The sequence below is a fragment of the Sphaerodactylus townsendi genome, linkage group LG07 (assembly GCF_021028975.2).
Source record: "Sphaerodactylus townsendi isolate TG3544 linkage group LG07, MPM_Stown_v2.3, whole genome shotgun sequence".
In the NCBI taxonomy this organism is placed as follows: domain Eukaryota; kingdom Metazoa; phylum Chordata; class Lepidosauria; order Squamata; family Sphaerodactylidae; genus Sphaerodactylus; species Sphaerodactylus townsendi.
Genome location: NC_059431.1, coordinates 36,776,803 through 36,799,372, shown reverse-complemented (window position 1 = coordinate 36,799,372; position 22,570 = coordinate 36,776,803). Strand labels below are relative to the sequence as shown.

Genomic DNA, 22,570 nt, shown 5'->3' with positions numbered 1-22,570 from the left:
ATAACAATGAAGTTCCACACTGCTTCTTAGGTCAAACATTGCTTGCATCACACAAGAAATTTCCGAACGCTGTTCACTTAGGAATGATCAGTTTGCAACACTCCATGACTAAGCAGATGATCTGTAAATGTACATAGTCAGTTGGTACTATTTTGAGAGGATGACAACCAAAGGTAAAAAAGTTTTCTTGCAAGAGTGTACCATAGGAATAATTGGATTCACTTTAATGATAAAACTGTGTTATGTAAGTGAACCCTCACAAAATTAGGTGTCTTTAAAAACGTCTGCCAACAACTTAACAGGGATCATATTTAAGATCACCCAAATGAAAACAACTACCAACTGCATCTCAAAATAGCAAGAAATAGATGGCAACCACATATATAGTATAGTCAGTTTTTGAAAAGAAATCTAGGAGTAATAAATGTTTCATTTAAGAATTGCTTCAGTGTTTCCGTGGTCTAAAAACTGCTGAAGCTTTCATCAATGGAAACATAAAACCAGGAAAGGATAAAAGATGATTTGCTTACTGAATAAAAACATGCATAATGAAGACGTTATTGGCATGTTTTGCTTGGGCAAGTCAGATGGTGGTGCAGTATAAGAGATATTATATAGATCTGGTGTGAATTCAGCATCAGAGTAATGGAACTCAAAGCACTCAATTAGAATAGCCAGCCAATAAGTTCTTTGTTTTACCTGCATCTTCTAGACTTCCAGACTTAACTAGTCAACATCATTGCAATGCTGCTGCTTATAACTAGTATGCACACTACAAGGATCCTTCTATTTCCCCTTCTTTCTAAGATCATAAAAAAAGGAATGTGGACACAAAGGGGCCCAATTTGAGTCAAATTAAAAATGCTGATCCCGTAGATTTGGATACCTTATGTTTCTGCATTCTCTTGTAATGCTGAATTTTTGTCAAGCCAATTTTCTAAATAAAATCTGAAGTGGAACACATATTTATACTGCTATAGTAGTACATTCAATTGATAACCTCATGCACAGAGACTACACAGAAGAACAATTTAATTCTGCTGAAGAGTTATAACAAAGAACATGTTTCACTTTTGTAGCCACCAAGCAGCACACATAGGAAACTATCGGCAAACCAAAGTTGAAAGACACCCTTCTATCACTGTCAATTAGCTCAAAAGAGAGGGGGTGCTCTGTTTAGGATTGAACTGCAAACTTTACGATGTCGACATCTGCACACTACAAAACACCAGTGCCAATTACACAGACAGAAGTATGCAAGAAAGGTTATTCAGCACCCTGGGACTGGCTTGACAAAAAGCAAAGCAAAGGATATCGTTTTTGAAACCAGTGCCTAGAGGAATATACAGGCATTAACAGGACATATAAAAACATGTGAAGAACAACACACATACACATCATGCAAAGCCCCACCATCCTATTACTGCAACATCTAAGCCAGGGCAGATGACTGCCGCACTTTTTATGTCTTGAAGAGCAGATCATTAGTTATTCACTGCAGAAATAACTCCATGAAAAAGAGATGAATGTTGATAAAAGCTTCTTCCACCCAAGTATAAATATACTCCGGTAGGTAAAAAAAAAAAAAATTAGGCAGCCACAGTCTACTCAACAGAAAAGCAGTGAGTTACTCTTCTGAAATGATTGTTGTAGCAATCACTATTTAACATAAAACACGAATGCCAATTACCATGCTGAACATCCAGAAGCAATTTCACAGCTATCTATGCATGGGGTGTAGCCCAAAAGCTACACACAAAACTGACATTGTAAGCACGCTGCAACATCTTCACCAGGTTTTTGCATCTCTGGGCAGACTCCATTATTCCTTTCTGAGAGCTGTCTCATAGGTATAGGTCAACAGACAGGGAAAAACCCACATGATCCTTGTGAAATATTTTGTTGGCTCAGGCGATGGTGTCCATCAGCAACAAGACGCATCATCAAGGAAGCAGCATTCAGCAGCACAAAAGCTAAATGTATTCAACTGAGTCAAGCCTTCTGTGCTTACTCAACTGCCAGAGAAGGATTTCCTTAAGTGGGTCAGTAATGCTTCAGAGAAAAGCACAGGCTCATGGGAAGCAGCACCGCTTGCACAAAGAACAGTCTTTATGGGTTTCCCATATTAGAAAAAAATCATTTTAAGCCCTTGTACAACTGAACACTCCCACTGAAAGACATTTTTCTTAAATTATATCATATACAGTATCACTGCCACAGAAAGTAATCTTTTATAACAAAACCATACCCAAGAATGAAAATACCTGCTTACAGGTAGTGATCAAAATTTGTATGTAAAGTTGATATGTGTGTTATACAGGCCATTTTATTTCACCTCTTCCAACAGGCTTACATTTACATTAGTGGCCATAGGGAAATATGCTGCATGAAAAGCAATCTGTGACCATGAATCGATAGGGATGCTCTAGAAAAAAAAAATATTCAAAACTGCCACTTGGATTCTTTGACTCAAAGTGTCCACTAGGTGGTGTCAGGTTAGTTCTTCTTGAAGATTTAATAGTGCTATAATCTTATCAGGACCAACCAAGAAAACATCTTAGAGGTACCCAAGCAAATGGGATACAGAAGCAAAAATATGTCTATTCCAGTGGTGGGATTCAAATGATTTAACAACTGGTTCTGGTGGTGGGATTCAAATAATTTAACAACTGGTTGTTAACAAGCACCATTTTAACAACCGGTTCTGCTGAAGTGGTGCGAACCTGCTGAATCCCACCACTGATCTATTCCCCCTTTGAGAGTAACAGCTAATCAGTTATTTCCCTAGCATTAGTCAGAACACTATTGTCCCTTGTAAAGCAGAGAGCAGTTTTAAAAGGCAGTCTTTATATTAACAAAGCTGGAGATGAAAGACTAGATAAGAAGGGCACACACACGCCTAACAAAACTTTAGATGCCTTGCTTGAGGCAGCTGCTATATTTCTCTTGCTAGCTAAATTATTCTAGAACATTAGACCAAGTACTCTGTCGGGTACAATAAATAATAGTGGTAGTCACTATTTTGATTATATCTATAGTGCTAGTGTAGACGGTGTTCCCCTTACATATAACTCTACCCTTTACCTGCAGGCTGTCATTCTTCTATATAAGAACACATCAGAATGTTCTGCTATGGGAATACAGCATAGTCATTTGTAAAGACCTTATGACTAGATATTATCTCACAACAGACCTACAAAATCTTAGTGAAACAACCTGTCAGGGATTGCATGCAACAAACATTAATGGCCACTAGATGGAGGCAATTAAAAAGTTAAAGACCTGCTTGGGGTTATTATTGGTCAAAGTCCAAAAGTAACCTTCATCCTGCTTTCATTACATTCCAGTTACTGGACTCTTAATGTTTTCAAGGTAACCCAATTTTAAACGATTAGAGGCTTACCAATGTCTGCTTTCAGCAGCAAATCCTGTACTGTTTCAAGTTTCTTAACACAAAATCTTAGCTCACACTCGCAATTAAGATTTTGTTGTGAAGACAGCTTTAGACCTCAACATTTCATGATAAAACTTGCATACAAAGGTGCAGTGAGTTTAAGACACATGGCAAGTCTTAAGAAAGAAGTTTGAAGAGGTCGATGAACACTTAAAATCAATGCATTGGCCTTAATATGAAGGTCACCACAGTCTGTGAAACCACATAATACAGGGAATGTAACTTAGCTCCAAGAGCTACAGGCCTCAGAAAATGAACTATCTTTTCAAATGGCTTGTGGGACTGTGAATAAGCATGCAGAGAAGCTGCTTGGTAATATTTCAGAAGCTAGAGAGTCAGGTATGAGGAATTCTGTACTCTGCATTGCCCACGCAGATAAACAGTGGAAGCAGAATTAGACGTAACAAAAGTTTGCACTGAATCTAATGTTCTGTGTGTTTCTGCTGTATGCTGCTTTGGATAGTAACAGGCTGTATGCTGCTTTGGATAGTAACAGTTTTCCCCCTGGGCACAGATTTGGGATGTTTAAAACCAAAGCAAAAAGGGAGCTCGTGTACACCCTGGAATGCAGCATCATCAGGAACGTTCCTGCCTCAATTCAAAATCCAAGGACAAACAAAGATTTTCAGTATATCAGCTACTTTAACTACATTTCCTGTTTCAGTCAGCGTTATGTGCTTCCCTGACAAAAAGGCAATTATTTCTATAACAATTAGAAACTCTCAAGCGCAGGTAACAACATCAACAAGTGGCCCATCTGTAAGATTCAGCAGAGAAAAATAAATTTCTCATAGGGTTCATGCACTAAAGCCCCCTCTCTCCATTATTATGCAGCTGTGAGTCTCCTGGACATATCCCCAAGGAGCCAAAGTCAAACTGTACCCATGTATAACAATGCTCTAATTACCCTAAAGAAACAAGGAGAAGGCTTTTCTGGAGAGGGAACTTAGATCACAGTAGGATAGGAGGCATCCAACCCTTTTCCCGGCTCCATAGTGCTGGTTTTACCCCATCCCTTTTATGGCACAGCCTGTTTGAAATACATCTGAAACTCTGGGGCAGGGATAGCTGTTTGATGGATGGGAGAATCTGGAATGGGACAACCCTCAAATCCATGCTAAACTCCCCTTTTCCAAAGAACTTTGCTTTAAAAAAAAGTGGCAAGCCATTGTTAGCTGCTTAGCTATTAATTTTCCCCACAATCAGGAACATGTGGAAGAAATTAAGTGTGCACAGAACTGCAGGTATGGGCCACAGAAACAGTTTTCCCACCTACTTACATCTCGCAGGTATGGGCCACAGAAACAGTTTTCCCACCTGCTTACATCTCGGAAACTGTTGCCTGTTACTGCCATCTATACGGAGGTTCATCCATAATATGTATCTTAAGGGGGAAAAATAGTATATCCTGGTATTATCACTGAGAAATCAAGATGACGCCCAGCTTCCTGAAGTTGTCTTTGTATAATGCAATGTGTTATTGCTCTTTCACCTGGTGGGCTCCAAAAGACGTCAAGTGAAAGCAGCCGTTGTATTTTCAGGATGCAGAAAGGAAGTGTTCTGCCATTGGATGCTGATGAGTGGGAAGGCTGTGAAGAGGTTCAGGGTAGGGTTGAAGGGCAGGGAGCTGGATTGTACCGCCACTGCAGCACATTCCTGGGGACTCATCCCGCCACTTCAGAGCACAACACCATGCACAGGGTGATCAGAGGCTGAGAGCAGTAAACTTGTCTGCACAGTAATCAGTCTGATGTCCATATGCAAAACCCGACAAATGTTTAGTAGTCCAAGGTGATAGTGTGGTTTGTAATCTGTTTTGATTGTATTTGGCTGTAGCGGTGTTGTTAACATGAGGGTGGGTGGAGGAGTACTTTTTCACAGCCTGTCTGTTAACTTCGGGGTGACATTCAGCATGCTTTTTTGCAGCCTGTTTGTTGAAGCTGGTGGTGTTTAACTGTCACCCTTAGAATGTTCGTGCAGAATGTCTGTGGACTGAGGGGCTGGTTTGCCCTTAGAATGTTCACGCAGATGGCCAGAGATGAGCAGTTATAACAGTAAATGTGTAATAACTCGAGTAAAACTGAATATTTTGAGAAATCCGTTCTTAGTGAGCACCTAATGAACCAGTGTGCCAAATTTCAACATTGTAGGTTCAGTGGTTTTTGAGTTCTTTTGATGAGTCAGTCAGTGGTATTTCGCGTTTATAGATATAGATTTACCACCAAGTTAGCTAGCTTCTAGGTCACTTATGTACCGGTCTGTGATGTTCCTGCCAGAATACACTGTTCTACCCAACTATGCAGTAACTCCCTGGACTGAAACATGAACCTGAGGAGTCATGGAAGTATTTCAGCATGTTCTTTCAGATTATATTTTATACCTGATGGTAGGCCTGTGCTAGGTGACACTAATTCATTAGAAGACCATTATAATGCTACTTATTATTCATGCAACGGTGACATTTATTGCTCAACACTACCGTACATTGAAGCAAATGAAACTGTAACAGCACATAGTATAATCATGAGCTGGGATCCAAAGAGGAACTACAGCCATGCCAAGACCTTGAGCGTAGCATGTGAAACTTCCCCCTCCTCTTTGAATGGCACACAGCCAGGATGTATCACAAGCAGCATTTCAAAATCTTCAGAGATTCAAGAGACGTCTTAATTCATTGTTGTACTTGGCCTGCCCTTCAAAAATCACAAGACCAAAACCCTGTACAACATGCCAAAATACATTTATGGCTTTGAAAAAAAAATCCCCAACTTAAAATTCTTCAAACTGACGAATTTACAAACATACACAAATTTTAAACAGTGCATACTTATTTGGATTTCCCCCACACGCTTCTAATAGGCAAAAATGATTTATTTAAACCCAAATACTTTCTGTAATCTGTTTCTGAACTGTACTATCAGCTGCCAATTTGAACACAAGAGATAAAGCTGTTTTTTACATCTATATGAGACCCCTTGCCAGGTTAAATACAGAGGTCTGGACTGGGTTGTCACCAGTATGTGAACGCTGGCCAGTTATATCTGCTGATGGAGGGTCATCAGGAAGCTGCCCCAGAAGTTCTGGCCAGCTGTCTGGAGACTGTGGTGGGATGAGAGAGCCAGCTGAAGCTGAATCCAATGGAGGTCATGTGGCCGGTTGATGCAGGTTGGACAGGGAATCCCAGCTGCCAACCCAAATGATGTCCAACTGAAAGATGTACCGACTGTCAAGAGTGTGCTCCTGGACGTCTCCTTAATTATGGAACCCTGGTAGCACACACGGTTTGTACACAGTTTTTCCATCCACGCCAGGTGAAACAGCTGGCACCTTATTTTTCCCCAACCCAATCTTGCTACAGTGATCTACGCAACAGTCATTTCCAGATTAGACTCCTGCAATTTACTCTACACATGTTTACCCTTGGGCCTGTTCTGGAAATTTCAGTTGATCCAGAATGCAGCAACGAGGGTTCTCATGGGGACCCCACGGCAGGCACATATTCAACCAGAGCTCCACCAGCTACACTGGCTCTAGGTGGACTACTGGCTCTAGGCTCTAGGTGGAGTACTGGATCAGTTTCAAGGTTCTAAAATCCTAAATAGTCTGGGATCCTAAAGTCCTAAATAGTATGGGATCCACATATCTACAGGACCATCTCTCCTGGTACATTCCCCAAAGATTGAAAAGTAATCTGTTAGTGGTCCCTGTCCCAAAGGAAGTCCAGCTAGCCTCAACCAGGGTCAGAGCTTTCTCAGCCCTGGTCCCAGTCTGATGGAATTCTCTGTCCAATGAAATAGGGCCCTGCAGGATCTTACGCAATTCCACAGAGCCTGTAAGCCGAGTTGTTCTACTGGGCAGATGGTTTAGGCAGCTATGGTACTATCTGGCATCCCACTTGTCCATCAAATCCACCATCGACCCTCAATTTGATTTGTTTATTGTTCTACCACCATCTTGGAGGAAATTAGGACTGTAATTCATTGTGATGTTTTAAATGCTTCAAATGTTTTAAATTGTTACATGAAATGCTGTGAGCCACCCTGAGCTTGAAAGGGGAGAGGTAACATATTAAACCTAATTAATTAAATACATATTTTATCCTTATCCTTATCATTTATTAGTTTATTGTCAGTTATTGAGTCTCAAAGTGGATTACGCAATGTATATAGTCCAAAGAGACATCTAAAGTAGTACAATGCGGACTGATGCGGTCAATATAAAGAGACACGGAATAAGCAATGTACTAGGATTAAGATTGCCAAAACGTTACTGAACATAGCACATTGAGCATGATACAGTTGATGTAATTAAACAATGAAATAATGGTATTACATTAATAGAAAGAAATGAAACAACAACAGGGTTATAAATGCAGCAAACTGATCATACGTCCTATACGTTTCCCTTTCTAACGTGACTTGCTGAACTATTCTGCTACAGTATAGCTCTATCGCCTTTAGACTTGGGTAGATTCCCAACACTCCCTTGTATCTCATTACTGTTTATAATTTCCATATTTGTCATAAGCAAAATCTTTAACAAATCTTCATTCCATTCATTTCTATAACAGCATGTAAAATAGGTCTTGACTTCAACAGCCCAGGCTAGCTAGCTCAATTGAGTCAGATCTCAGAAGCTAGCCAGATTTAGTCCTGGTTAGTATTTAGATAGGAGACCACCAAAGAAGTCCAGGATTGCTACAGAGAGGCAGGCAATGGCAAAGTTGCCTCTGAACCGCCATTGCTGGTGGTTGAGCACACTACCACTTGTCTTCCATAAGAAATGTTACTCAAGCTATTCAGAAGAACCCTGGAGAATTGTCCATAATCATGTAGCATTACTAATTGCTAAGGAACAGATGCCATACCTTGTGCTGCTCAATTGCATCTATCCATTGTTGTCTATGATCTGGATCTTGGGCGCGCAGGTACCAAACACTGTCATTTACACTAATGTCAAATCTGCACTCATCAAAATCATGGGGCTGTGGGGCGGGAAAAAGAAAAGGTAATTAAGACAATCAGAATTCAGCGTAAAGGAGATAAACTACAACAGACTATAAAATGACTATAAAATGTTAACAGCGAATTATCCCAAGTTGACCAACTTCATTTTCTTGGACAGCCCTTACAATTCAAAACATAATTTCAAACCATGTCACCTGAGAAACAGATAGTGCCAGCAAAATTCTACAACATAGAATAAAGGGAAAAGCAAGAAATCAGAATACCACCTATATACTTAGAAAGGTAATAACTATCACAAGGTTTATTTAGAAAGACAACACTGCAATGGAAAAATTCTAGGAAGAATTATGCTAACCATTTCTATTCACTCCTAAGAGGAGCATTCAAACACAGAGGATTACAATAATACCTTCAACCTTTCACAAGGAAATTTAGACTACAAGGCCATTAATATAGATCTAGAAAATAAGACACCTACAATGGCAACAGTTATCTTAATCACTGCCTAAAATGCAGCAAGATTACAAATCAGGATGCCTGATATCTCATGCTTTTGCCAAGGACAACTGGTACTAGGGCAAAAGCATATGAGACAGAACATTGGGGTCATGCTGGAGAAGCTTGTGATTTGTTAGTATATGTTTCTGATTCATAAAAAATTTCAGGAAGTGTTGCAAGCCTGGAAAGGTTCCCAGATGCAGAGTATCTTGCAAGCAACCCCCTGAGCAGTTGAAGTAATATGCAGGACGGCCACATGGTCCTCCTTATGAACATTTGTTAAGTACTATAGATTGAACATAGATAGCTCAGCAGATGCAGTGTTCTGTCACAAGAGAACTTCAACGTGCGCTGGATACAGAAAATGAGACCCAGGCTTAAAATATGGACCAGAGATGGACCAGAGATCCCCAGATGTCCTCGAGTTAAAATGGAGAATGGACATTGGTACTTACCAGTGAAGAGTTCTTCTCCTTTGAGTGCAAGAGGATATCTGCCCTCTCAAATCACTGTTTTCCTGTCATGTTTGCCAGGCAACTGTATGTAAGTTTTTCTGGTCAATCTTGCTTCCTATTTGCTTCTTTTATCAGCTAAAACGTGTTCAGACTCTTCTTTTCCAAATGTTTTCTTCTTGCTTGGTTCTCTTTTATGTTTTTAATTTATTAAGAAACAGTTAGGAATTTTGGAGATTTTCAGGACTGCTGTTTCGAGTTACCAGAACTGGGGAACAAAGGGGCATGTTCCAAGATATCAAGGAAGCAAAAGTCTGATCCTGCCTCCCTGATTGGTCAGTGGAAAACACCCCAGATATCCTCCTCTACTCAAAGGAGGAGGACACTTCACTGATAAGTACCAATGGTTGTTCTAGTTCATGTCCACTTGAACTTGACAATGCACATCTGTTCTTTCACATGGTCTTTAAACTCTTCAGAAATGTTGTTTAGATTATATTTTGCCATTATGAATGTTTTGATGTTTTTCTTCAGCTTTATTTTAATTTTCAATATTAACAATTCACAGTCTATACAACAATTGGCTTCTAGTCTTGTTTTAGCAGAGAAAATAGAGCTTTTTCCATTTTCTGCTTCCGATTATGTAATCTATTTGATTTCTTTATTGACCATCGGGTGATTTCCTGAAATCCTGGTTGCCCGAAACATGCATTTGGAGTGAACAAATTGTTGTCCCCACAGAATTTTCCTAATACATTTCAAGCTTGTAGCTGAAATATTGGATTCAGCATTGTTTCCTACTTTTGCGTTCCAGTCATCTATGATTATCAGCATATCTTCCTTAGAGCACTATTAGAGCAACATCTTTCTTCTGGGCTTGTCATTTCCAGAGTAAAATACTTCATAATTTTCTGAGTGAAAATGATCTAATGCGGTCCATCTTAGTTCCCTCCCTCCATTTTATGTACAACTAAACAGTTATATTTTCCTTTCTGTATGACTTATTGCTATTTTTCCATTTGACTTGACAAGCTGCATATTTCTGCATTTATAAATCCAAAGATACCCACCAATTCATCAGTCTCTCATGTTTAGTTTTCTTGGTGGAATCATCTATTTTTCCCCTGTAAAATTTTATGATCAAGCCGTTCTGGATCTTTGGTGAGAAATCCCTTACATGTAGAATGACATGGCTCAGGAATAGAGCATATGCTCTCCATGGAGAAAATCCCAGATTCAATCCCGAGCACCTCCAATTAGTAATCTTGTAGGTTTAAAGAAATACATGTCTCTCCCCAGGCAGGGTAGATAAAAATCTACCGACAACGGTTTGTCTCAGTATAATGCAGCTCATCTATATAACACAGAGAAATGAAGGTGCATGACCAATTTTCTCTTCTGCTGATAGCTCCTTGAAATGCATGGATCACTACTCCAGACTGTTCCCCCTCTCATCTACACAGACCTGCCTGTGAAGGGCTGGAGCTAAAGGGGGAGGGGGCCCTAGATTAACAACTCTGGCATATGACAGTGTTCACACAGCCACTTTTGTAAGAGATTTACTCTCTATTCTTTCATGCTTTAAGTGCCTGCCCTTCCTTTTTCTCTGTTTATATTGTTTAACATGAAATGCCTCTGAAAAGTGTATCAGCAAGCTACCGAAGTATCCTGAAACGACAGTCCCGACGTCACCAAAACACATTAAAAAAACCCTTGCTTGATACAAAGCAACAAACGCTTGATAAAATTTGTCTATTGGCCACAGATTTTATTTCAATGCTTTTCCCAATATAAGCATAATAGAAAACATTACAGAGAATCACTTGTGATTCAATTTCAGTCCTGTAAATGCTGCTGTCACCTGTTTTTTTCCCTTTTAATACTTCGGTTTCTCATAACCCATGACCAATCTAATTCAGTAGCTCAAGAATGTTCCGTAAAATACTTATCCAAAGACAAAAGATTATAAAGATGTGCTTAATATCCGGAACTGTTTAGAAATGGACTGGAGGAGGGGTATGATCAGTTCAGCTGGGGGCCATTAACCACATCCAGGATTTTACTCCAACTTTCCCCCATCATGTGCGAGGGAACAGTAATTGGCCTCCACTGGTCTCATTTCTTCAATTCCCACATCAACATCCCACCACTTGACTGCTCAAATTGGGTCTGCACCAACGCTAGCCTCAAGCACCTCTCATCAACCCCATCGGAGGACCCTCTTGCAACCTGCAGCTCTCCATTATGAAGATTTCTTCCTGTGAGCATTACCGGTACTTGACCTCCCAAACCCTCGTACATGCCAAAAGCTACTCTTGCCCCTTCTGCCCCCTTTTCCATTGACTAAAGGCCACTGATGTGCATTCCATTATCAAGTGCTGACAATTAGCAAATTCCATAGCCCTTTATATGAATACTGCTAACAGAAATGGGGGAAAGAGAACATACTTAAGCCTGCAGTAACAGTTACTATTAGGTTAGCCCAGGGGTCCCCAAACTATGGCCCGAGGGCCAAATGTGGCCCCCTGAAGGCATTTATCCGGCCCGCCAGGCATGGCGGCGATGGCTCCATTCATGTGCAGTGGGGGCTCAAGGGAGAGGAGGAACCGGCCCCAACGGCTGTTCATTGCAGTTACATGATGGCACCCCCAAATCTCCATGAATTTTCTGACCCAGAGTTGGAAACCTTACATGTGGCAACGCCTGCTCCGCCCTTCCCTCTCGGCTACTCCATGTGTTGCTTTCAGGCTTTCTGTTCCGCCTCACTCCCATTGGCATCAGCCAGGCTGGCGAATCGCTCACTGGCTGCTAGAGAGGAAAGAACCCAGGAAGATACCTGATCCTGGGTTAGATGGAATGTTTCATTGGGAAAGTTCTGCTTTTTGTTTTTACAGGGGAAGGTATTCCGCAGCCTCCCCAACAATATTTGGAGCCCACCCTGTACTTGACATATTTTGGTCACTGTTCTAAAAGTAGACCATGACAGAAAGGCTGAAAGGTGAAATCAAACATTTCACAATCATTTGTGCATAGGAATTTGTTCATAGTTTTTTTTAGTCAGGCCCGCCAACAGTCTGAGGGACAGTAAACTGGCCCTCTGTTTAAAAAGTTTGGGGACCCCTGGGTTAGCCTTTCTGAACTAGTAATGGTAATATTTCCTGGTACTTAAGATTATTCGTCAATGTATGTGATGAGCTACACTTGGGCTCAAAGGCCTTTTTTAGAATTCCAATTTAAAATGAAGCAATTTTACTTCTAATATAAACATAGAATGAATACACACACACACTGTAAAGTCCTAAACTTTGTCAAAGTGCAGGTTTATAACCTAGTAGGGCCTGTAACCCTGGTTATTTTCCCTTCTAATGATGTATCTGGTTTTATGAGGCTCAAGACTTCTGCATTTGTCATCCTAGCTGTCCATGGTATGCACAGTAGTTTTCGCCAACACCACAACTTGAAAGCGTCTATTCTTCTTCTGTTGGCTTTCTTTATAGTCCAGCTTTCACACCCATACATGGTTATGGGGAAGATGTTGGCTTGGACTAGCCTGTGCTTGGTTTTGATGCTGATGTCTCTGCTTCTCCAAATTTTATCCGTGTTCAGCATTGCGCTACGTCCTAATGCTATTCTCTGCTTTATCTCAGGAGTTACTTCTCCACTACGGTCAATTTTTGATCCTAGGAAGATGAAGTCCTGGATGCACTCAATGCTCGATCTAGTGCAGTGCTAAAACAGACTTGTAACCATTCTATTTTTAATAAATACTTTTGAACCTTAGATGTGAGGAGAAGTTCTCTGTACCACATAGGCCTCCGCAGTTGTGGATGCACTATCTGAATAGGAGGGCACCAGGAGGAAGGCTGGCAGTTGGCAAGCAGCTGTTCCTCCAGGGTCTCCAACCTGCCCTGTGAAACCCAGGAGAGGAGAAACCGAGGTTAGACTCAGAGTTGGACAGGAAAAACAAGAGTGTTAAAAAACCATGAAATCTTTTCTACTAAACTACTTGCCTATGGGGAAAGGATGAGAAAAGTAGGGGGGATTGAAAAACATAAAAGCCTGCTCTTGAAGGGATAACTTTTCATTTACTTTTAGTTGTACTGAGACAGGGGACAGTGTATTTGCTGTGATGGGATTGGGCTCCAGGTAGAAACCGAATCCTATTGGAAGTTTCAAATTTTAGGGGAATGGGCATGATTATATCAACCTGGTGTGATTAGGTTATCTACTCAAAATACTAGTTTGGCTTGGTTTAACAAAGGGATGAGCATTGCTTGACAATCCTTTACAAAGGCCAGGAGAGGGCTAACGGGCCAGTTTGAAAAGAGTATTTGACAGCATTGTGGAGGCAAGTTTTCTTTATTTGCAATACAGTATTGGAAATATTATTTTGGGGAGATTGAGTTTAGATATTAGCTGCTGTGAGTTTTCAGGGATGTTGTAGTCACGGTTAGTACCAATTCCTGGATACTTTACATGTCTGAAATCAGGGAAGAAACCTTCCTGCACAACCATTATAAGAATCTGGGGGGTGGGGAGGTGGAACTAGACTGTTGCTTATCATCTTGGAGATCCAGGTAGTTCATCTAGACCAATTTATCAGGGAGGAGGTTCCAGGATTTTTAAGGAAAATGGATCTCTGGTTGATTCTTACCAGAGATGGGCTGATTGCATCATGGATGGAGGAGTTAACTTCATATTCTTTTCAAATCCTCAGCATGATTCACTACCATTTTGATATGTCTAATGGAAATTTGATCTCTCATTTTCAAGATCCATGCTAAGATGTGTAGGTGTAGGGATCAAAAACGGGAATCCCCATCAACACAGCAACAAGCCAAGTTCATAAACTACCCTCTTTTGTTTATGATATCCAAATGCTGTTCGACTCTAATTAGCTAAACTTTTTCTGACGCATCTGAGCCACAGCCCAGCCAACTTCTAAATATTTATACTTGTGATGGATGTTAACCTTCCAGCAATATGCCAGAGCATAAGCTTGCTTTAAATCATAGCTAGCAACTCAGATATTTTTGTCTATTTCAGATATTCTAGGGTGGGGCAATTTAAGGTTCATGCTGATTAAATTCAATACAATTGGAAAGGGAAATATTTCATGCCACAAGGCTACTTCCAACCATCTAAAACTGTGGCTCAAATTAATTCTTGGTGGCAAACTGACATTTGGGAAGATTCTGGAAATCTTTGTTGCAGTCTAAATCTAAGTGCTTGGGAAATGGTTCAACTATACAAACGAGGACTGATGAGAACAATGCTCAATTTTACAAATCATGGTAAACTTCTATGTACATTTAAGGTTAAAGTAGGCAATATATCACAGATCTAGATGAATGACCTGGATCTCCAAGTTTTAAAATTAAAGTTATTCCCATTTATTTCACAAGGCTCTGCAAAAACTGATGTCAAGTTAATGGCACAAAAAGCTACCACAGACAACTGAAAGCTTATTATGACTGAAACAATGGAGCTAATGGAGAATGTATCAACAGCTGAATTGTCTATAACAAGCTGTATCATCAACTTTTGAGGTACTTTAAACACCACTGTAAACAACATTAACAAGATGTGTAACCGAAAAATGTTTAAGGTTATTTTCATGTCTGTGGATGTCAATCTCAATTAAGTGAAACTATCCCAATGCTTTTAACTGAAACTGATCTGACTGTTCATATGCAGTCAACCTAAACAGTAATAAATACTATGGAAATAAAGTTTATGAACACAAAAGTTCCATATTTCCCAACAAATTGATCCCTTAACAGATTTTTCAAAATCATCCTATTTTATATATTATATATACACAATATACTAAGATTTGGTTCGCAATCTCACAATCTATGAATGCAGAAAGATCACAGATCTTTCCTGTGTCTCCCCCTCCCTGGGCAGTTCTTTCTCATCCTGCAAAAAATTATTCCTGGGTTTGCATGACCTGCGTGGTCAGGAGGCTGCAGAGGTGAGGCAACAAAATCACTACCTTCCTCCATCCTTCTTCCTCCCTTCATCAGTGTAGCTCCGCTGACAGAAGATGCAAGAAAGGGGAATTTCAGGTTCCACAGTTCCAGTAATTTGCTTTCTCAGGGTCAGAAAAAACTGTTGGGAGGGCAATGTGGCAAAAAGTCACCTCAGCACCTTCTGCTGATGGATTGAAGATCCAATCTTTTATGAATAACTTTTGAAATAAGGAAATATATTCCTTCACTCTTAAACTAGTACTTTTCACTGAGGCTTCTGAAATGGAGCCTCAGTGAGTGTTCCACAAGGCTAATACTTTCTTTAAATCAGAGGAATATCCACTACTCCCTCAACTCTCCAATAAGATATATTGTGCAGCAGCAGGACTCTAGAAAGAAGGGCCTTAGCCTCCAGCTCAATAGAAGTCTTGTCAGAACACTTGCTGGTAACCTGTGCACTGAATGACCCCCACCCTAACTTGAACCAGTCAATCTCCAGTGACCAATTAGAAGTCCTGTCCTGCCAGACAAAAGCCCAATCTGCCCCTTTCTCTAAACACTTGACAGGCACCAGGAAAGGTGGAGATGGGTGCCATGATACCCATGGGCACAAAGTTGTGGGCCTCTTCCCTAAGGCTTGTCACATTATGACAACAGGAAATCCCCACAGATTTCTGTACCTTGAAAAGATGAAACTTATACGCTGCAGTGAAAGCAATGCAGCACTTGCCCTCAGAATGTTAAGGATTACTTAGCCCCTTTGAGTGTTCAGGTGTTAGACAACAATTGCTCCACAAAGTACATTTATTAACAATACACTTAGAAAATACAATTATCAATGTTAACCAAAAGAAAACTTCAGAGATTCAGCTGTGGGATCAAATTAGTCCTTGTTTGCCCATGTTAGTTAGAATAGCTAGACATTCAAAAGCTGCTGCAAGTATTAAAAATCAAGAAGATATTAGAAAATTCAGAATTACTGTCCAGTCAGGTCATATTGTGTTTTTAAACTTTTCAAAGAAATTGTTCCTATTCTATGAATTTTAGACGTGAAAAAGGGGGAAAACACCTAGTCTTTGTTGTAAAGGGGAGTGATATCCTCTGCAATGCAGCATCCGATCCAGAAAAAAATCAGGTCTGGGGCAGCAGGTAAGAACTGTTGTAGACCAGTACATAGAGTTGTGACCAATCAATGGTAACAAGTTGTATCTAAACCCCCTGTTGCATGAGAGGAAGAGCACCTCCACATGAATGGGGAACATGTGGCAAACAAACTAACAGAGCCCCCCCTACCCCCAAAAAAATCAGAACTCTCATATCCAAGTCAATCCTGAGGATGTGTCAGTAGCTGTCTGGAATAGTTTTTGAGGAAGATGTTGGGCTACAGTAAACATTAACTAAGCAGAATTCAGCTTATCCATTTCTAAATCCAGGTGAAATTTTGTATAACAGTATGTAATGATGCAAGTAAATTATAGTCCTAGTATAAATATGGGTGGCAACCACCTGTCTCAAGTGAATAGCACATTCAAACAGTCATGTTAATATAGATGATAGCATGAAATAATCTTGCAGAATTATACAAAGTGGTGAACAGGTTCTCATATGCTGCCCCAAGTCCTGTGTGCCACATAATGTCACAATCTTTGTTTCCTAGCTCTTGGTTTTTATGGTTTAGTATTGCCACAAGTTGAGGACCCATAAGGATTTAAAGGGGAATCTCATTTCCTGCGAAAAGCCCCAATAGCCCCCCCCTTTTTTTCCTGCTTCCTTCTCTCTTAATCCAACTATATCTAACCCTCTGTCTTCAGCTTTCCTTCCTTCCCCTGGCAGTTTATCCCCTGGAAAACTATGGCCCAGTCGGTGGTGAAAGCTGAGCATCCCCTGGAAAACTACGGCCCAGTTGTGTGGTGAAAGCCGAGCTAGGTTCATTTGCACTGGGAGGAACCTGAAAAGAATTGTGGGAAGCAACAGACTTTGTCCCATATCCTCTCCCTACACTATTTCCTTTTTTTCTTATCTTCGGAACTCCCATATCCTCATATGTCATTACTTCCTTCTCTCCTTTACACCCATCCAATTTATCTTTTACCCCTCCATCCTAAGAGGTACTTCATTTAAAACTTTGCCTTGCTCCACAATGGAGATCCAAAGCAGTTTACAATATTCTCCTCTCCTGTATTTTATCCTCACAATAATCCTGCGAGATAGGTTAGAATGACAACAAACTAGACCAGTGGTGGCGAACCTTTGGCACTCCAGATGTTATGGACTACAATTCCCATCGGCCCCTGCCAGCATCGCCAATTGGCTGTGCTGACAGGGGCTGATGGGAATTGTAGTCCATGACATCTGGAGTGCCAAAGGTTTGCCACCACGGAACTAGACCAAGGTTACACAGTTTATTTCCACAACAGAATAGGGATTTTAGGCCCCAGTCTGAAAATCTAATCACTACATTCCCTAAAAGTCCTCATAGCATCTCCATTTTTCTACTTCCTTCTCTTCTTCTAGTATTGTCAATATCAAGGTGGGGCCTAGAGATCTCCTGGAATCACAACACAGAGATCAGTTCCCCCTTAGGGTTGCCAGCTTCAGGTTGGGAAATTCCTTGAGCTTTGGGATGATGACGTTTGGGAAAGGATGCAAAATCAATATGGCATAATGCCATACAGTCCACCCTCCAAAGCAGTTATTTTCTCCAGGGGGACTGATCTCTGCCATTTGGAGATCAGTTGTTATTCTAGGTTATCTCCAGCCCCTACCTGTAGGCTGGCAAACCTAACTCACAAAGAGGATAGAGGCTGCTTTGGAGGATAGAGTCTAAGGCAAATTCGTCAAGGTCCATCATGTCCTCAAATCCCACCCCCAAATATCAGGGCCTAGAGATTTCCTAACCTGGGGTTGGAAACCCTATCTCCTTCCTGCCCAACATCCAACTTACACTATCTGCCTCTCTATCTCAAGCTTTCCTTCTCCTCCCTCCTAGCAGCCTCTGCCTAGGAAAAACATTGCTCAGTTGTGTGGTGCTGGCTCCTGGACCAGGCCCATTTGCATCATAGAGAATCCTCAAGACTCCTGGGGTGGCACTTCACTTTGTCAAAAAACGGACCGAAAAAATTATACAAGATACACGTATGCTGCTATAGTGGCTTCAATGTATTACACACTTATATTTCTCATCATACATAAAATACAATATAAACAATGCTTATTTCTATTTCTATTCCGAATAGACTCCCTCGGAAGGAGCGCTGTAGTCTCTTCCTGCGTGCTTAATCAATTCGCACCCGGTTTAGTCCAACGTATCATGAAAGATAACAATCTTGCTCTTCATGTGTTCATATCCAAATTAATGGTTATGGAATTATTTTTCTGACATTTACAAAGTTCTTATCCTTCAAAGTATGTTACTGTTCTTATCCTTCAAAGTATGTTACTGTTCTGGCTGAAATCTTACGTGGCTGAAATCTTACGTGATCTCCTTCCGGAGTCCATTTAAAGGAGCCTTGTCCCCAATGCGGAGAAACAATCAGCAAGCAGAAGCTAGTCGTGTAACTAAAGCTTTTCGATGCCTTCTTCAGTGCTCCATATCTGTCATTGTCCTTGTCTTTCTAAATCTTGTCACTCTCTGAGTAGGCACTTCACTTTCCCTCCTACGCTATTTCTTCTTTTTCTCCCCCACCCCGGCAACCCCCATATCCGTGGTGGCGAACCTTTGGCACTCCAGATGTTATGGACATACAATTCCAAAAAAGAGAGGCTAATGGGAATTGTAGTCCATAACATCTGGAGTGCCAAAGGTTCGCCACCACTGCCCCATATCCTCTCCACTTTCCTTGCCTCATTCTCGCCTTCTCAGCTCTTCATCAACCTACCTTTTATCCGCCTTCCACCGTCAGTTATGTTTACTACTTATTTATTCCAGTGGGTGTGAAAGTAGTTCCCTTTATTCTCTTCTCCTTTTTATCCAAACAACCCTTTGAAGTAGGTTAGCCTGAAAGTATGCTTACTAGTCCAAAATCACCCAGTGAGCTTCCAGAGCAAGACGGGGATTCAAACCTGGGTCTCCCAGACCCTACTTTGAAGCTCCAATTGCTATGCTACACTGCACTGGCTTTTACAAGTCGGTTGCTGTTGAATAGTGGCAAGCAGCCAGGCCTAGTTGAGTCATGCAAGTGCTTTCAAGTCTTCCAGAATTACAACTGAACACCAGACAACAGAGATCTGGTCCCTGGAAAACATGACTGCTTTGGAGGGTGAACTCTATGCAATTATATTCAGCTGAGTCCTCTCCCTTCCCAAAGCCCATTTTCCCTGGACTCCACCACAAGATCTTCTTTGCAGAATTTCCCATCCTGGAACTGACAACCCTAGTCAGGCCTAGCCCCAATCAATGTGTCCTGCCTTAAACATCAACACAGGCCTGGAAAGGACGCTGTCCTTTCTCTCTGCCTTTTTACTCACAATCCCCCAACCTGAAATCCTGTGGTTGCCTAGCAACAGTCACAGAAGGAACCTGTTGCCTAACATGACAGGTGTTCCTTTTATCATTTATGGGTTTTTAACCCTCCCCTCACACAATTTTTTAAATGATTTCACATTTTTCTACAAACCTGAGGTGTTGCTCAGGTCTGTAGAAAGATCTGCCTTGCTTATTCACAGCTCCAGTCATCAGATCTAAGTATCCTCAGATTTGGCCTACTTTGCTATTACTATATAGATATGATATTGTATAAGTTTTGTTTTTAAAAATGTAGCTTCTGTACCAGAAACCTGCAAACAAACAAAAAATAAAAGAAGCAACACACAATTATTGTATTTAGAAGAGAAGCAGTTAAGAGAAGCTTTGGGCAAGATAAAAGTGATTGATTTATTGATTAGTTTAAAATGGCGAAACTCTTATTAACCTACGGTTTAATAGTTTGGGATCAGACCATCTGAAAGACTGCCTTTATCCATATGAAGGCCTGCTGCTCAGTGGAAATGCCGACCTCTGGAAATTAGGCAGTAAATTCAGGGCAGACAAAAGGAGGCAAAGTTTTCATTCTAAGAATAACTAACTTGTAGAATTCTCAGCCATAGGATGTAGTGGTGACTACTCGTTTTGTTGTCATGAAAAAGAGATTAGACAAATTCATGGGAAATAGGTTAATCAGTGGCTGTTAGCCATGAAACAGAAAGCTAGGTTAGGTGGACCACTGAGACCAGCAATCTGTTCTTAATTTTGAGACATTTTACTATCATAATTATCCAGCAGATTATCCAGCATAATTATTTCAGATGACCTACTAACTACAAACAGCCTCCAAAATTTCTTCTTCCATGTAGCTTCTGAAAAGTAATAGGTTCTGCGGTAACCCCAGTAGCAAGCAATTACATTTGCATGTGCTTTATATACAATCCACAATATTGACTTTGCAGTGTCTGGTGTTCTCATCAACTGCAATGACATATTGCATTTGCAGAAAAATCTATCTAGCATTGCTACATTATGGCTAGTTCACATGTACCCAGAATTAGCTGTTATTGTACAGCTGCTCCCAAGTGGATCCACAAACTTAGGGGCAAATTAAATGTAATGGTGTCCATAGTTCTAACCTAAGGACACCACTGACATTTTAAAGTGATTTAAAAATGCTGTGAGAACCTGATTCTGATTGGGCCTGCAGCATGATTGGCTGAGGAGATCTTGACCACCTCCCTACACCAATGTAGTTTCTCTTTTGGAATAACAGAAATGCTTCTGAAAACCAGTTTTTTTCTCATTCAAAGTACATAGCATGGAAAACTCTGGAATTCTTTGGTTTTGAAGAACATTTTAAAAACAGTCTTATTTTTCTCCATTGGGGATGAGTCAACTGCTTTTTATGATTATGTAACTCAAAATGTTTAGGATCATTTTTTTTAATGTATAATAACTGCCCTGCCCTGGATAGCCCAGGCTAGGGTAATCCCGTCAGATCTCAGAAGCTAAGCAGGGTCGACACCGGCAAGTATTTGGCTGTGAGACCTCCAAGGAATACCAAGGTCATGATGCAGAAGCAAGTACTGGCAAACCACCTCTTGTATTGACAGATAATAGTAAACTACTTTTTACCTTGTCAACCCCATCAGTAAAAAAAGAGAAAGAATGATAATACTTAAGTATAATGTAGACATATACATTTTCATGAGTATCTGGAGGTTTTTTTTAGTTCAAATAAAATTTGGGCAATTTATATGAATCAATGGATTTGATAATACATTACGGAAGCGTTCTATAGTAAAGTATTTTATGCAGGTTGTCCTCATATATTATGATTGTATGATAGTCGTTCTGTCCAAATAATACATTTTCTTTTATTTTCCACAGAATTGTGTATTCTATTATCAACTTAATTTTTCCCTACCTCTCAGATGACAAAAATAAAGGTACATATGCTAAGGTGGTATATTTCTACTTTTTTTGATAGAAAGCCAAGAAAGACACTGATACTATTAAATTCATAAATACACCAAATACAATATAACAAGCTTTGTTATAAATGATGCATTTTAAAGTATTTAAACAGTAAATTCATACACTTGTTAGGAAAGACCATATTGCATACGTGTTAGTCTCTCACCAAATTTCATTTTTAAACACATTTTCCCCCTTGGCTTTAACATTTCCAGAAATTTTACTTGGGAGCACCCATTCGACAGTGGCTCTTGGCAGATACTGGGGATGCTTGCAGCTGGCCTTGCATGAAGGAAATGTATGCAGATACTGGGGATGCTTGCAGCTGGCCATGCATGCAGGAATTGTTTGCAGATACTGGGGGTGCATGCAGCTGGGCCTTCAGTGACTTTCTCAAAACACAGCACAGGAATCAAGTGGAAAAGTTAGCTATGAGCAGGGGCCAGGCTCAAAGCAGTCTGTAACTCAAGGTGATATTTTTGGAGCAATGTTCCTTTTGCCAAAGAGAAAAGCCACTGTTTAAATAGCAACTTGTGTCTAATAGTGACAACCACTGCATTTAAAAAAACACACAAAGCACAATTATCTTTCTGGGTTCTAGCCAAGGCCTTTTCAGAATCAATATCAAATGGCTATGCGTTTCAAAGTATTCCACAAGCAAAACATATAAAATTTCCAAACAGCAAAAAAAGCTGCCCCCGCTGTGATCTACAAAATCGCTGCAATTTCTTATACAAACCACACTACACTGACACAAGGTTGTACAGAAAGTTACTCTGCTT

The 22,570-nt window shown here is 40.5% G+C and overlaps 1 protein-coding gene across 3 annotated transcripts in view; it reads right to left on the bottom strand.

Annotated features, from left to right (window-relative positions):
- Positions 1–22,570, bottom strand: part of CERT1 (ceramide transporter 1) — a 65,361-nt gene that overhangs the window by 35,327 nt on the left and 7,464 nt on the right. For all 3 annotated transcript variants that reach the window (XM_048504085.1, XM_048504087.1, XM_048504086.1), the window contains exon 3: positions 8,322–8,438. In XM_048504085.1, the coding sequence (XP_048360042.1) occupies positions 8,322–8,438 (117 nt within the window). The remainder of the gene's footprint in view (positions 1–8,321; positions 8,439–22,570) is intronic.